Source organism: Carassius gibelio, chromosome B7 (genome assembly GCF_023724105.1).
Source record: "Carassius gibelio isolate Cgi1373 ecotype wild population from Czech Republic chromosome B7, carGib1.2-hapl.c, whole genome shotgun sequence".
Taxonomy (NCBI): Eukaryota; Metazoa; Chordata; class Actinopteri; order Cypriniformes; family Cyprinidae; genus Carassius; species Carassius gibelio.
Window position 1 is genome coordinate 6,770,186 of NC_068402.1, and position 14,313 is coordinate 6,784,498.

The 14,313-nt window shown below is 34.4% G+C and overlaps 2 protein-coding genes across 2 annotated transcripts; both read right to left on the minus strand.

The window, feature by feature from the left end:
• Nucleotides 1-2,695: 2,695 nt before the first annotated feature.
• LOC127961837 (uncharacterized) lies at nt 2,696-4,759 on the minus strand. Its single transcript, XM_052561106.1, has 7 exons — nt 4,687-4,759; nt 4,440-4,518; nt 3,976-4,323; nt 3,526-3,885; nt 3,246-3,350; nt 3,121-3,155; nt 2,696-2,933 (listed from the first exon to the last, which is right to left on the minus strand). The coding sequence occupies exons 1-7, from the start codon at nt 4,690-4,692 to the stop codon at nt 2,892-2,894; spliced, it is 975 nt and encodes a 324-aa protein (XP_052417066.1). The 5' UTR covers nt 4,693-4,759; the 3' UTR covers nt 2,696-2,891.
• A 2,192-nt stretch (nt 4,760-6,951) lies between these two features.
• Nucleotides 6,952-9,171, minus strand: LOC127961755 (uncharacterized). Its single transcript, XM_052561000.1, has 7 exons — nt 9,013-9,171; nt 8,678-8,756; nt 8,214-8,561; nt 7,770-8,123; nt 7,576-7,686; nt 7,449-7,483; nt 6,952-7,322 (listed from the first exon to the last, which is right to left on the minus strand). Exons 1-7 carry the CDS (start codon nt 9,016-9,018, stop codon nt 7,230-7,232), a joined length of 1,026 nt encoding a protein of 341 aa, XP_052416960.1. The 5' UTR covers nt 9,019-9,171; the 3' UTR covers nt 6,952-7,229.
• Nucleotides 9,172-14,313: the final 5,142 nt, after the last annotated feature.

Consider the following 14,313-nt stretch of genomic DNA (forward strand, 5'->3'; position numbering starts at 1 on the left):
TGACAAGTTTGGTTTCCTTTCAGATTGTATTTATATATATAAAATTGTATTTATTTATATATTTTCTTGGTTATTAATTTTGGTTTTGATCTACTTTGTGTGTGTTTTTTCTACTCTTTGTTTTTATTTCTTTCGGCCTAATGTATGATCTTGTATTATTGTAAAGTGATTGATTCTTGTTTGCTTTCAGGTTTATCTATTGTGTTCTACATGATGATGCTGGGAGGCCCAGGTGTTATAGCCACCACACATCATTTTGTTTGTAAACCTTACACTGGTTATGTTGTTTATTATTTATTGTAAACTGTGTGAAGTTCATTTTTGCATGCGTGTGTCATTTTCTTTCTTTTCCTTCAGGAGCTGGTGAGGGAGTGGTGTGGAACAGGGGAGGCTAGCTGCATTTGTTTGGGTGTGTTTTTCACCGAGTGTGGGGTGTGTTAACAACTTCCTTGTGGTGTGTGTGCGTAGTGCCTCATTTGGTTTAAATTTGAATGACCTGAGCTGCAGCCGGCCTGCCTTATTTCTGAGAATTATAAGCCTGGTCCTGAGATTTATCCTTATACGTAATTCTTACTTGTGGTGTGTGGTATGGGAGAGAATATCTTATTGTTGACATTTTATAATAAAATATATTTTGTATTGGTACCCACATCTCATTTCATTCTCATTTCTTTGCCCTCAACTGTTAAACTTGCCTGTGTGTCCTTTTGGGGGATATTTTTCTAGTTGTTGGATGAAATTAATTGTGATTTAGGCTTCTTCAAACCAATGTGACAGCCACACTGAGGATTTCATTTGGACAGCTTTAAAGGCAATTTGTCAATATTTAGATTTTTTTTTGCACCCTCAGATTCCAGATATTCAGGCAGTAATATAATGGCCAAATATTGTCCTATCTTAACAAACCCTACATCAATGGAAAGCTCCATAAATCAAAATTTCTTATGGTTTTGTGGTCCAATGTTTGTATAAATGTGTTATTAGTTTGTGTGGCAGAAATAAACTTTCTTTTATTTGGATCCTGACATAGTTTTATGGCTAATAAAACAGACAAGCATATGATGTTCAAAACTCCAAGAACGAACAGCATTGGATTCATGTCGTCACTCTCTGAAATGACCAAAAATATAATTCGGAGTGCTAATACTAAATCAGTTCATTGATATTATTTCTCCTAATATTTGAATAAAATACTTCTGAGTGAAAACATGAATTATTTTTTTCACCAAAAACCTAAGGAATTCATTCAGTTCCTTTTCCAAACAGTATGTCTCCACATGCGGCCACAGCACAGTAATAAATCCCAGCATCAGAGAGACATTTCTCTTGAAGAGATTGTAGACACAGCTCTGTGTTTGCAGTGTTTGAGACTCAGTGCTGTTCTCACACTGACCATTTATCTCTCCCTTTGTTTAAATCTCTCCCTGAGAATCCCCTGAGCTTCATCTGAACCAGTAGACATTGTGTTCTTCTGCACAACTCTCAGTGAAGATGCTGCACTGCAAACTCACAGAATCCCCTGGATGAAGCGTGTCTATCAAAGACTGCTGAAGGGTTGTGTGTCTGTTTTAAATTATTATTAAAAACACATTTCTCTCTTGTCCTCATGTCCTACATTTCATACATTAATTCATTTGTTGAGTTTATGGGACACAGATTTGTAATTTCAGCACCAAGGAGAGAGACATAATGAGTTATTTTATTCTGCAATACAACATAACCTAACAAACTCATATATGTATTTATGCAGAAAACACAGGCAGACACAAAGTTTCTGTGCAACCATAATTTTGATTGTAAGAAATGGCTTAACAAATTATTCGTTCAAGATTGCAACACTTTAATAATAATAATAATAATAATAATATTAAAACATTAAAACTACACACCAAATCTTTCCCAAAGCAGTGAATCAGGATAGTTATGAAACACACATGAACTTAAGTTGCAAGGTCAATGTTTCGATAAGTTGTATACAGTAGGTCTCTCTATTTAAATATCATTTTAAGCAAATTTTTCGCCTTGTTTATGCCCCTATCAAACTGTGCACATAATATGATGAGAGGATGTGACTGTTGCTGTCCCTGAAATTGCATAATTTCCTGTTAAATGAGAGACAGGAAGAACCTGCTTATTGTAGAGTGTAATGTATTGAGGTCAATGTCAGCAGATACAATTTCAGTTTTGAAGCTTATATATACTGAACATATGTCTTTGAATGTTTCTGTTTGCAATCACATGTTTGACACATGACACACACACAGCATGGCTGAAGCCATTTCCTACGCAGACTGGCCGCTGTCTGTTTTTTTTTCCTTATCTTTTTGCACCATACATCAAATTGAAACCACAGAAACAGCTTTTAACCAGACAACCTCTAAACTTTGCTTCACTTTGCTGTCTTTATGTCCTGACATCTAACATCTGTTAAGACAAATTAAATACACTAGGTTTTTATTTTATTTTAAATTTTATTTAAATATCACATGAGACAACAAGAGACATGCAGCATAAGACAAAATGCATTCAAATAATATTCCGAAGCACAAGACATTAATATTTCAGTTAAAAAAGTATTTTTGTTTTGTTTACATACATAGATTACATATAACCATAATCATTATCAATATAACATGGGAATATAAAAAAGCGTTCCAGTATTAGAAAAACATTTTAGGTTTTATACAGTATCTTTATCAACAACATTTGGCTTGATGCTGATTCACCCAGTCAGGATTCCATTATTGTATTATTGTCTTATTTTTTATTTTATTTGTTTCCAATAGTTTTAAACAATCTAAGAGATGGGTTAGGATGATGATGATGATGATGATTTATTTATTTGTTTAGCATTAAAAAAGCATTAGCATTTTTTAAAATTCTTTATTCTTTCAACCGTTCACTGTATAACTGACAGTAGTGGTGACATCAGCCTGAAACAGAACCACAATTACAATGCTGCATTGTTTGAATATTTTGACTATGGAAATACTGACTAACTGGATTATAATTAAGAAAAAATAATAAAAATGTAATGTAGTCACTTAGCATTTTCATGTGTTATGTATATTGGCACAACATTAAGCTGAGTCTGAAAGCTACAGATAAAGAAGGGCTTACCACTGATTTATCCAGCACAATGTGGGTGATTCTGTCTTAAATGAACAATAATAATTCATGTTACAACGGATATATACTTATTTGACTATAGTAACTTGGAGGGCGATAAAGCATGTAAATCATACCTTTCTGCTGGTGCTTGTGTAACTGTGCACCCAGAATAATGATCACAATCACAGATAAACAGTTTGAAGATGCTAAAACTACTGCAATTTTGCTCCATGGTGTTTCTGTAGTTATGAAAAAGGCATCATATGTCAAAGATATTAGTGATAAAACTATTATTACTCTCTCTCTCTCTCTCTCTCTCTCTCTCTCTCTCTCTCTCTATATATATATATATATATATATATATATATATATATATATATATATATATATATATATATATATTAGCATGGATACCTAGCCTTGGCAAATCAGGTTTTCTTGCATCTCCAAACAGTATCTCTCCACATGCGGCCACAGCGCAGAGGTAAATCCCAGCATCAGAGAGACTGAGGTTCCTCTTGGGCAGGCTGTAGATACATTTGTGTGCAGTAGAGTTCACATCAGATCTCCTCTCACATTGAGCGTTCCTGCGCTCCTGAGTGAATATAATTCCTGGAGGAGATTCTCCAGATTCACGTCTGAACCAGTAGACGTTGTGTTCTCCTGCACAGCTCTGAGTGAGGACGGTGCACTGCAGCGCCACTGCAGAGTCTTCTGGATGCACTGGATCTGTGGCAGGTGTCTGATGATCAGACTGCATGTTCAGTTGTTTGCCTAAAAACATTTTTTTTACATTTTATTTCCAGTTAATTATTTAGCATAAATATACAACATGTAAAAAAATTCTGTGACTGTTAATCTTACCTTTAACAATAAGATAAATGACTTTATCAAATTTGAAATCATATGAATATTGAGCACAATAGTATGTTGCAGTGTCTGATTCTTCTGTGTTTGTGATGCTCAAATTAAAACTGCTGTCATCTTTCGCTGTAAAAAAACGGTTATGTTTGTCGAAGTCATTCTCAAATTTGGCAGGTAAACCCTGAAATGTTTTTACGATCGGAAGGGGCTTCTCTCCAACTTTTTGTTTGACCCAAATAATGGTGGGTCTTGTATCTCTTTGAAAAATACAGGCGAAATTAACACTGTCTCCAGCTTGAACAATCTTCAGATGATTCTGAGCCACAACGTCTGCATTATTTGATCTGCCTAAATGAAATCAGTATGAATAGAAAGAGGTGAGAGGATACTTAGTTTTGCTTTCTTTTAAGAACAATCATTTAGCAAAGTAAAAATAGGTAAGAATTTTGTCACAAAATACTTACCCTTTGAAATGTTAAGAATTAAGATGAAAAAATGAAGCATTTTGAAGAAGTGGCTACAAACTGCTACAAATGGAAATCTCTAGCATGAAAGAGAGAGGGAAGAAAACACATATCCAAATGTATAATATCCCTACTTATCCTAATAAAAAATATTCAGATATTTTCTATAATATAATCAATAATTAATTTTAAAAGTTACTTTAAGTAGACAACTACTCTCTTAAATAAACCCAAACTGTATACTAACAGGCATAATTAAATATCATGCTGCGGCTGTGCCATATAACTCATCAGACAGGTTTTATGTCCCTCCTTAATAGTGAGACTGAAAGAGAGAAACACAAAGAGGCTTGCCTTTATATAGGCCACGAACAACAACTTTAACATGATTCTAAGTGTGTGTGTGTGTGTGTTTGCGTGCTCTTGTTTTTGTGACATATCAGGACAAAACTCTGTAAAATGACATGGGTATGACACAGGTATTACAAGTAGAGGGTGACTTATGAGGACGTAACCCATGTCCTCATTTTTCAAAACGCTTATAAATCATACAGAATTATTATTTTTTTTTTGGGAAAGTAAAATGGCACAAAGTTTCCTGTGAGGGTTAGGGTTAGGTGTAGGGTTGGTGAGGGCCGTTAGAATATACAGTTTGTACAGTATAAAAACCATTACGCCTATGGGATGTCTCCACTTTTCACAAAAACGAACATGTGTGTGTGTGCGTATGCCTATGTGTATGTGTGTGTGTGTCTGTTTGTGTGTGTACAGTACATATATACTTACATAAAAACATGGTGGTGGAGGCCACATCAAGTGTTTTTGCACTGGAGCCCAAAACAACCCTAGTTATGTAGTGGAATACAATCTGGGCTTTAAGCCATTATTACAAGAAAATACCGACTCCACAAAGTCAGCATATGCCCATGTAAAAACACATGACACCAACTAGAGCACCAGTCATAAGAGAAGACAATGAACACAATTTCCTGTAGAGTGACTGGCAGGAAGAAGCTGCTCAGTACAGAATGAGAACTGCTTTGGTGAACATCAGCGGAGAAACATTTAACCTTTGACATGATTGTCAGCACTGAATACATTTAAATTCTAAAACATTCTAAATTCTAAATTGAAAATTAGTTTATTTAATAGACAAGATATATATAATATATTTGTACTATATTTTTCAAGTGTTTTATTAATATAAAATAATTTGATCTGAAAAATAATTATCCAAATATGTATACTGTTTGTAGAGTGCACACTTTAGCTGTTTAACTATTTATTGAATAACCCACCACACTGAGATGTTTAGTTTGTGGGTTCAGATGTTTGTTTTTTTGCACCTTTGTTCTTCTGTATGTGTTATGTTTTCATGCATGATTGAGCACAGTGTGGTTTGAACATTTTCCAACCACAGGACTGACCCACTAATGTGTTTCACACCTCTCTTTTAATCAAAAATCACACATGCATCTTTTTCAATCAGTAATTATTTTACCTTGCATTTGTAAAGGATTAAATTATCTATCAATGATAACTGATGGGTGTCAAAAACATTGCATAACTAGCAACAGTTTATTTTAACACTAGAAACACCTTATGTGCTCAGCTGGGCTTGCAAATTACAGTACAATGCATGCATTTGACAGGACACAAATCAAGTTATTTTCCATTTTACTATACTGTATTTTTAAACTAATGTGCTTTATTAACCTTTTTAAAATATGCCCATGAAATATAATATAAACATAAAATGTAAGCATTTTTATTTAGGAAAATGCAAGCATTAAAATAAAGCAATAAATTGAAATAGCAAAAACCTTAAATGTATTAGTTTTTAGTTATGGTCAAAGACGACATATCCTAGTCTTTATAAGACATATCTTAAAAAAAAACACTCTCCTAAACCTGACAGTAATCATTGAATTTTAACATTAGGCTTTAACATTTTAGCATGAATGTGAGATTTTCGTATACCTTTAGTCTGTTGTAGTATACAGGCATCATAGCCTCATATTTTGGTTTAATGAGATTTGCCACAGGTGCCCACTAGAGGGGCCTCGTGAGCCATTTATCTATTTTGTGTTACCACAAGGGTATGTAGCATCCTATAGGTCAATAAACATTTTTCTTCAACATTCTGTTTAATGTTCCTGTGAAAATATTGCTATGCTACATTCTAGACACATGATTAGTATATTTTGACTTACTAATTCATGTTGTTGTCATGAGTAAATGTTATCAGCACGTGTTTATACAGTAGCACAATATAACCTTATGAAAGCAGGAATCTGCATAAAAGCGTCACAATTGTCACATTTCAGTACAACGGACAGGGATCTCAACTCTTCCACTATTTCTCAACTTCAGACTTTTCAACAAATCAGTCTATCTAAAACTGATATGCTGTATGTTAGCATGTGCTGATCAGACTCCTCCACTATTAAAAAAAATCTAGTAAAACATGTTTATGTAGAAATCCAAAAAACAAGTGTCCATAAGGGTTGCTTAAAATGAAATGTCAATCAGTTCAGTTTATTTGACAGAATAATTTAACATACACCAAAAATATTTGTCTACAAACAGTTTTCACTGAATTCAGGATATTGCTAGTAAATTTCACAATTAATTACAAATAAAACATCAAGTAACTCACTGCATAAAATGTGCAATTTTGAAGTAAAAAAAAATGAAATGGTATTTTAATAGTACTCCAATAATCATTGTTTTTTTGCCTATAGCTTTTCAATTGATTATTTGCAAAATTTGTCAAGTGCATATATTCAGTTATCTTGTATGTTTTTCTCTGGTTCTTCTAGGGGCGCAGGACCTTTGCTGAAAGCTCAAAGCAGCATAATTCAAAGCATCTCTGTCTTCATCCTAAAACAATTATGTTTTCAGTCAATTATGTTCAGTCAAATATATTGCCTATGAACTCTAGGCATCTTTGCTGAATTACATAGGCGACATATGGTATAAAAGCACATGGAATATTAAACCTCTTACCATTAAGTGACCAGTCTGAATATTCTGAGTCCCATCTTGAAAAAAAAAGAAAGAAATGGAACTGCACTGTCATTGAAGAATGTTGATTTGCTTATATATTGAATACATTTTATGTAGTAATTCCTACCTTTTTGTCGTTGCTTGTACAACTGTGTGCACAAGAATATGATCACAATTGCTGATAAACAGTTTAAAGTTCCCAAAACCAGGGCAATTATACTCCAAGGTGTCTCAAAACCTTAATTAAAAATTAAGGTAATTAAAAAAGTTAGTAATAAATCTAAGAACAGACAGAGAAAATTATGTAACTTAAATGGGCACCTGTCAAGATAGGTTTTCTTGCATCTCCAAACAGTATCTCTCCACATGCGGCCACAGCGCAGAGGTAAATCCCAGCATCAGAGAGACTGAGGTTCCTCTTGGGCAGGCTGTAGATACATTTGTGTGCAGTAGAGTTCACATCAGATCTCCTCTCACATTGAGCGTTCCTGCGGTCCTGAGTGAATATAATTCCTGGAGGAGATTCTCCAGATTCACGTCTGAACCAGTAGACGTTGTGTTCTCCTGCACAGCTCTGTGTGAGGACGGTGCACTGCAGCGCCACTGCAGAGTCTTCTGGATGCACTGGATCTGTGGCAGGTGTCTGATGATCAGACTGCATGTTCAGTTGTTTGCCTAAAAACATTTTTTTTAAATTTTATTTCCAGTTAATTATTTAGCATAAATATACAACATGTAAAAAAATTCTGTGACTGTTAATCTTACCTTTAACAATAAGATAAGTGACTTTATCAAATTTGAAATCATATGAATATTGAACACAGTAGTATGTTGCAGTGTCTGATTCTTCTGTGTTTGTGATCCTCAGATTAAAACTGCTGTCATTTTGTTCTGCAAAAAAGCGGTTATGTTTGTCAAAGTCATTCTCAAATTTGGCAGGTAAACCCTGAAATGATTTTACGATCGGAAGGGGCTTCTCTCCAACTTTTTGTTTGACCCAAACTATGGAGGGTCTCATATCTCTTTGAAAAATACAGGTGAAATCAACACTGTCTCCAGCTTGAACAATCTTCAGATGATTCTGAGCCACAACGTCTGCATTATTTGATCTGCCTAAATTAAATCAGTATGAATAGAAAGAGGTGAGAGGATACTTAGTTTTGCTTTCTTTTAAGAACAATCATTTAGCAAAGTAAAAATAGGTAAGAATTTAGTAACAAAATACTTACCCTTTGAAATGTTAAGAATTAAGATGAAAAAATGAAGTATTTTAAAGAAGTGTCTACAAACGGCCACAAATGGAAATCTCTAGCAAGAGAGGGGGAAGAAAACACATATCCAAATGTATAATATCACTACTACTACTACTAAAAAATATTCATATATTTTCTATAATATAATTTATAATTCATTTGACCAAAAATTCCAAGGAAGTACTTAATAGGAGACTGTTAGTGAAATTCAAAACATCTGTTACTGTGGTCCATTAGTAAATAAGCTTGACATACTAAAAAAAAATACTCTCTTAAACAAACCAATGTCTGTTTTTAAACGGTATACTTACAGGCATAATTAAATATCATGCTGCGGCTGTGCCATATAAATCATCAGACAGGTTTCGTGCCCCTCCTTGATAGTGAGACTGAAAGAGAGAAACACAAAGAGGCTTGCCTTTATATAGGCCACACTTCCCTATGCTAATGAAGAACAACTTTAACATGATTCTAAGTGTGTGTGGGGGGGTTTGCATATGTGTAGTACATATATACTTATATACTTGAAAAAGGGTCTAGACTGGAAAGGTTGGGTTTGATCAAAGAGTAGAAAGGGAGGTCAGTGTTGTGGTCGGAAAGATTGCTTACTGTTGCAAACTATTTTTAAATACACACTGTTGTTCTGGAAATTCACCTCAACAAGTAAAAAGGGTACCATAACATATTAATTTGTTTCTTTTCTTCTCTTAAAATCAAATACCTCTGACGTCATGATGTCAAGGAAATCAGTGTAACATAAACAAAGTTCCAAGTGCTCAACCAAAGTTGGAACCACTATAATGGTTAGTCAAAAAAAAAAAGGTAGGCAAATCAACATCAATTTATGAAGTTAACACATCTGATGTTCTCTCAAATATTTCAGTTTTATTTAAAATTCAGCATTCAAGATGACTTTGGGAAATGAGTGAATGCAACTAGTGAAAGATAACAACAGACCCTTCTTTTCTTCTACTTCTGTTGTTATGTTGCTCAACTAACATATTAGTGCAAAGCTGCCTCTCATTGGTTTATTAATGTATAATTTGGTTCTTTTGTGGTTACTTGAATATTTTAAGTACTGTAAGTGTCACTCGAATCAGAAAGTTCATTTTTTTAATTGCCTTGAAAGTAGCTGTAACTTATTTATAACTAAGTAATTATAACTAATTAAATTTAAGTAAGGTAAACTATTGGATTTTACAGTGTACTTTGTTTCGTGTGCTAAAGGGAATTAGACAAATTTGGACGCTGGTAATGTTACTATTGAATAACAGTCAGACTTTGTGATACAACAGGCAGGTTAAATAATATCTGCAAAAGGGGTTTTAAAAATAGGATACAGAAAAGTCAGTTTTTAATGTCCTGTTATTATTTTCCATGTAAAGCACCATAACACTAGAAAGGACAACTGTACAAAACATAAGAGTTTAAAGATAGAGCCACTGTACCACATCAGAGGTCCCTAATTGATTGAACCTTCAGCTTGAAAGCTATAGGCAGTTTGAGCCACATGTTCACCACAAACATCCACAAGCGATTGCAATATCACAACATTAAAGTGTTATAATGATAATTATGTGCAACAATGCTTGCCTTGACTTATAAGGACTGTGGGCTATGACACAGAGTCATGCTTAAAATGATTCTGTCCATATAAGGAGAAGATGTTTTGCTAAACAGTTCCAGTCAGAGGCCACAGTGTATGACATCATGTCCTGTGGAATGGCTGACAGGAAGAAGCTGAATATTGAACTTCTGCACTGACATAAACACAACACAATTATTATTATATTATATTATATTATATTATATTATATTATATTATATTATATTATATTATATTATATTATAATGAAATGTTAGAAAACTAAAATCAGTAATTTGGTTTAATATAAGAGAGCCTGTCCTCCAACAAAAAACGACCATATAGGTTGTTTGTGCAATCACCTTATTACGACCTATATTTACGTTTTAAAGTTAAGCGGGTGTAAAAATATTGTGTTGACAGTATTGCGTTGCGTCTGTAGTCATGAAATGACGTACTGTATAACATCATTACCATTTGAAACGAACGTTTATTTAAATGCAATGTGTGGACTTTTTACACTGATCTCACAGTAATTTGTACATATTTTACTAGGTGGCTTATTCATTCGAATGACCACACCTAACCCCACCCCTAAACCTAACCCTCACAGAAATCATGCTAAATTATGATTTATTGAGAATAGTCATTTTACATGCACCTCCATTCTCTGGGATCGAACCCATGATAGCATGATTACATATCAAGGTATAACACAATAATCTACCAACTGAGATACACGAAACACAAATCAAGTGCAAATAAAAGAGTACAAAACATTAATATGAAAACGACCTTTTGCCTATAGGGGCACAATTGTAGTGTACGCTCTGATGGGTCGTATTTCAGGGATTTGGACAAACGACCTATACGATCATATTGGTTGGAGGGCAGGTTGGTTTGTTTGCACCTACTTTTGCAAGCATGATTTGCTTGCAGCGTGGTTTGATCATTTTCCAACCACTGGACTGACCCACTGGCATCTTTACTGTAATAATTAGTGAACTATTGCAACAATAAAATTGGCGTAATTTTGCTGAAATCATTCTCAAAAATCTTCTCAATAAAATGTTACAAATAATCAAAAGCTTATTTGTTTAAAAAATAAAAGGAAACATTTTTAACGTTTGCTTTGCATTTTAAATGAGTTTAAAAATGTATTGTATTTTATTGTCAAATCAGTACTTATAAAGCCTTGATATCAACCCCTGACCCACAGAACCTGATTTTACCAAGTGTGACATGTTCCTGGTTGACCATGAAACAACATTGTGATTATCCAATCAGATTTGAAGAACCACTTTATAGTTTTTGTCATGTATACACTTACAATCAGTGTTTGGTGCTTGTTCATCAGCATCAGCTTGTTCATCATTTCCTCAGATTTTAGGGCGGACTCATGGTTAAGATTAGGATTAGGATTAGGTGTAGGGACAAGGTAAAGACTAAATTTATAACATTTTAACATTTTACATCTTTTTCTTACAAAAAGCATTGATTGGCTACAGGAGGCCTTTATTTACCCCCCGAGTCACAGTGTCTGGGTTGTGTTCCCTGGGAATCCACTAGGTGTCCTCCTTCCCCACGGTGTCTGTCACCTTATGAATCACATTCCTCACGTTCTCTGCTTAATTATTGCACCCAGCTGTCACTAGTTACCAATCATCGCACTCAATTCCCCCTTTAGCGTTTGTCTCTCCTTGTGTATTTAACCCGGTCTGTCTTAGCATGTGTCACGGAGTCCTTGTTTAATTCATGTCCGTCAGTTCTTGCCTTTGCCTTGTGTTCATGTTTTGTTTATGTTTGGATTGATGTTTTGGTTTCGACTCATGCCTAAACTGCTTATTCTCTTTGGATTACCCCATAATAAAAACATACTCGCAATTGGTTCTCTCTCCGTGAATTCTTGTATCACCGGTCGTGACACCCAGAAGCCGTGTGAGGCGCGTTTCATTATGGATGCACATACATACATTTGACAACTTTTGGCCTGTTGAACATAACACCCCGCATACTCCAATTCTAAAGCTTGGAAGAGCAAGGAACGTTTTTAAAATAACTCTGAATAGATTCCTCTGAAAGAAGAAAGTCATATACACCTGCTATGAGGGTGAGTAAAACATGGGCTTATTTTCATTTTTGGGTGAACTAACCCTTTCAGTTTAACTCTAGTTTCATCCCTTAGGTTTATTAATAACAAAAAGGCATTTTTTTGTTATTTATAAGCCTAAGCATTATGATAAATTATGATTAATTCTGATAAATTATTGCATTATGAATGATAAATTATTCAAAGATATTGAACTGAATGCAACATTACAAAACAGCTACAGTTGTTTACTTACCACATGAAGAATAAAGATAAAACGTGTGTTAAATCTGTTATTTTAGTTATGTTAAACTTATTTTTAATTTATTAAATGTACAGTAAAAAAGGCAATTATATATATATATTCATGTTACAGTTTTACATTGTAAGTCATTGGTCGTGTTTGTTTCCTCTGTTTTTGCTGCAACTGAACAGAGAGATTTAAGGCTATATTGATCAAAACCTTGTTTTCATTAGCCTTTAAAGCATTTGCATAATTTGACCCAATTGTTATAAAATATTATAAAATGTAAAGAGCATATAAAATAATGTGACTTGCAAAACCTCTGCATATTATTTGACACTGACCTGCTTTAAAAAGGTGCTTTTAAAATCACTGGCATTAGGGTTGAATGCTGACTGCATATTTATCTTAATCTTCTTTGCAACAGGGATTGAAATATACAAATTAGTCATTTGCAAAAGAAAACACTCTTTTTTTCAGACTTTATACTAAGGTCACATGCCTAAATAAAGAGATATTCTTACCAGCAATGCAGACAAATTTGAGTTTATGTGAACTTGATACATCGTTCCACTGCACATTTGGCGAAGACAGTTTTGCACAAACCCTGTTTCCCAGATTGTCAGCTTCAGGAGACTTATTATCTCTTATCTGACCATTTCTAAGTGTCTCTATACAATGTAATATGATGTACCATTATTACTTTTCTCATCTTGGCTTTTTATTGTAGCCAAATCAGTGTGAAACAGTCTGCAGTATTTTAAAGCATCTCTCCAAGTAGTTTGTTTTTCTTGGATTAGGTCAGATGTACTTTTATAGATTTTCTTAATGTATATAATATGTAGTGAAAACAACAACAAAAACAATTATCTATGGTTTGTGGTTTTACATGGCAGATCACTTCAGTATCCTGAAATTCACATACTCGTACAAGGATTGTTTGATAGGAATCAAGTACCAGAACTATCTGTTTTATAATCATGATTAAACTACTAGTGCTGTGAGAAGCATCCTGTGTACAAACTCCATTGCTTCGTTTTTAGACATATATTGATGGATGTGGCGAGTGGGGCGGGGCCGAGAGACGTGGGAACAAGGAGTGAGGCCGGTGGGATGAATGGGAAATCAGCGACACCTGCGCCCCACCGCCGGTCTCGAGTCCCACGTAGGAGATGGAAGGATATAAAACTGGAGCGACGATAGTGAAGGACAAGAGAGGAACAGGCCTGGGTCTTAGTTGTGTTTTGCTTTTTATTTGCGCGCACCAGTGGTCCGTGAGGGGCTGGTGCGCTGTTTTGTGTTTATTTTGAATTAAAGTCTTTGTTTGATTGTCCGCCGGTTCCCGCCTCCTTCTTCCGGATGAATATGGAGATTATATCATTGCAATGGATTATGAAGAACATTGAATGTTTTAGTGGAGAAATACAAAACCATGAATTTTCTATTGAAAATACTGATTATACATAAAGTAAGCCAATAGTAATAATTAGCTTTGACGTGCTGTTTTTTTTTTTGCACTCCACTGACTTCGACTCTCGATCTTTGCCTTAAGATCCTCCCATTCTAAGGACTTTTTGATTTGACATTAAACTGATTATGTAAGAGCCATGTGCAACATTTACCTTGCAAAATCAGTTATAATTTTATACAAAAGTGAGTAGATTCGCATTATTAATGAAATCCTGCCATTGTTA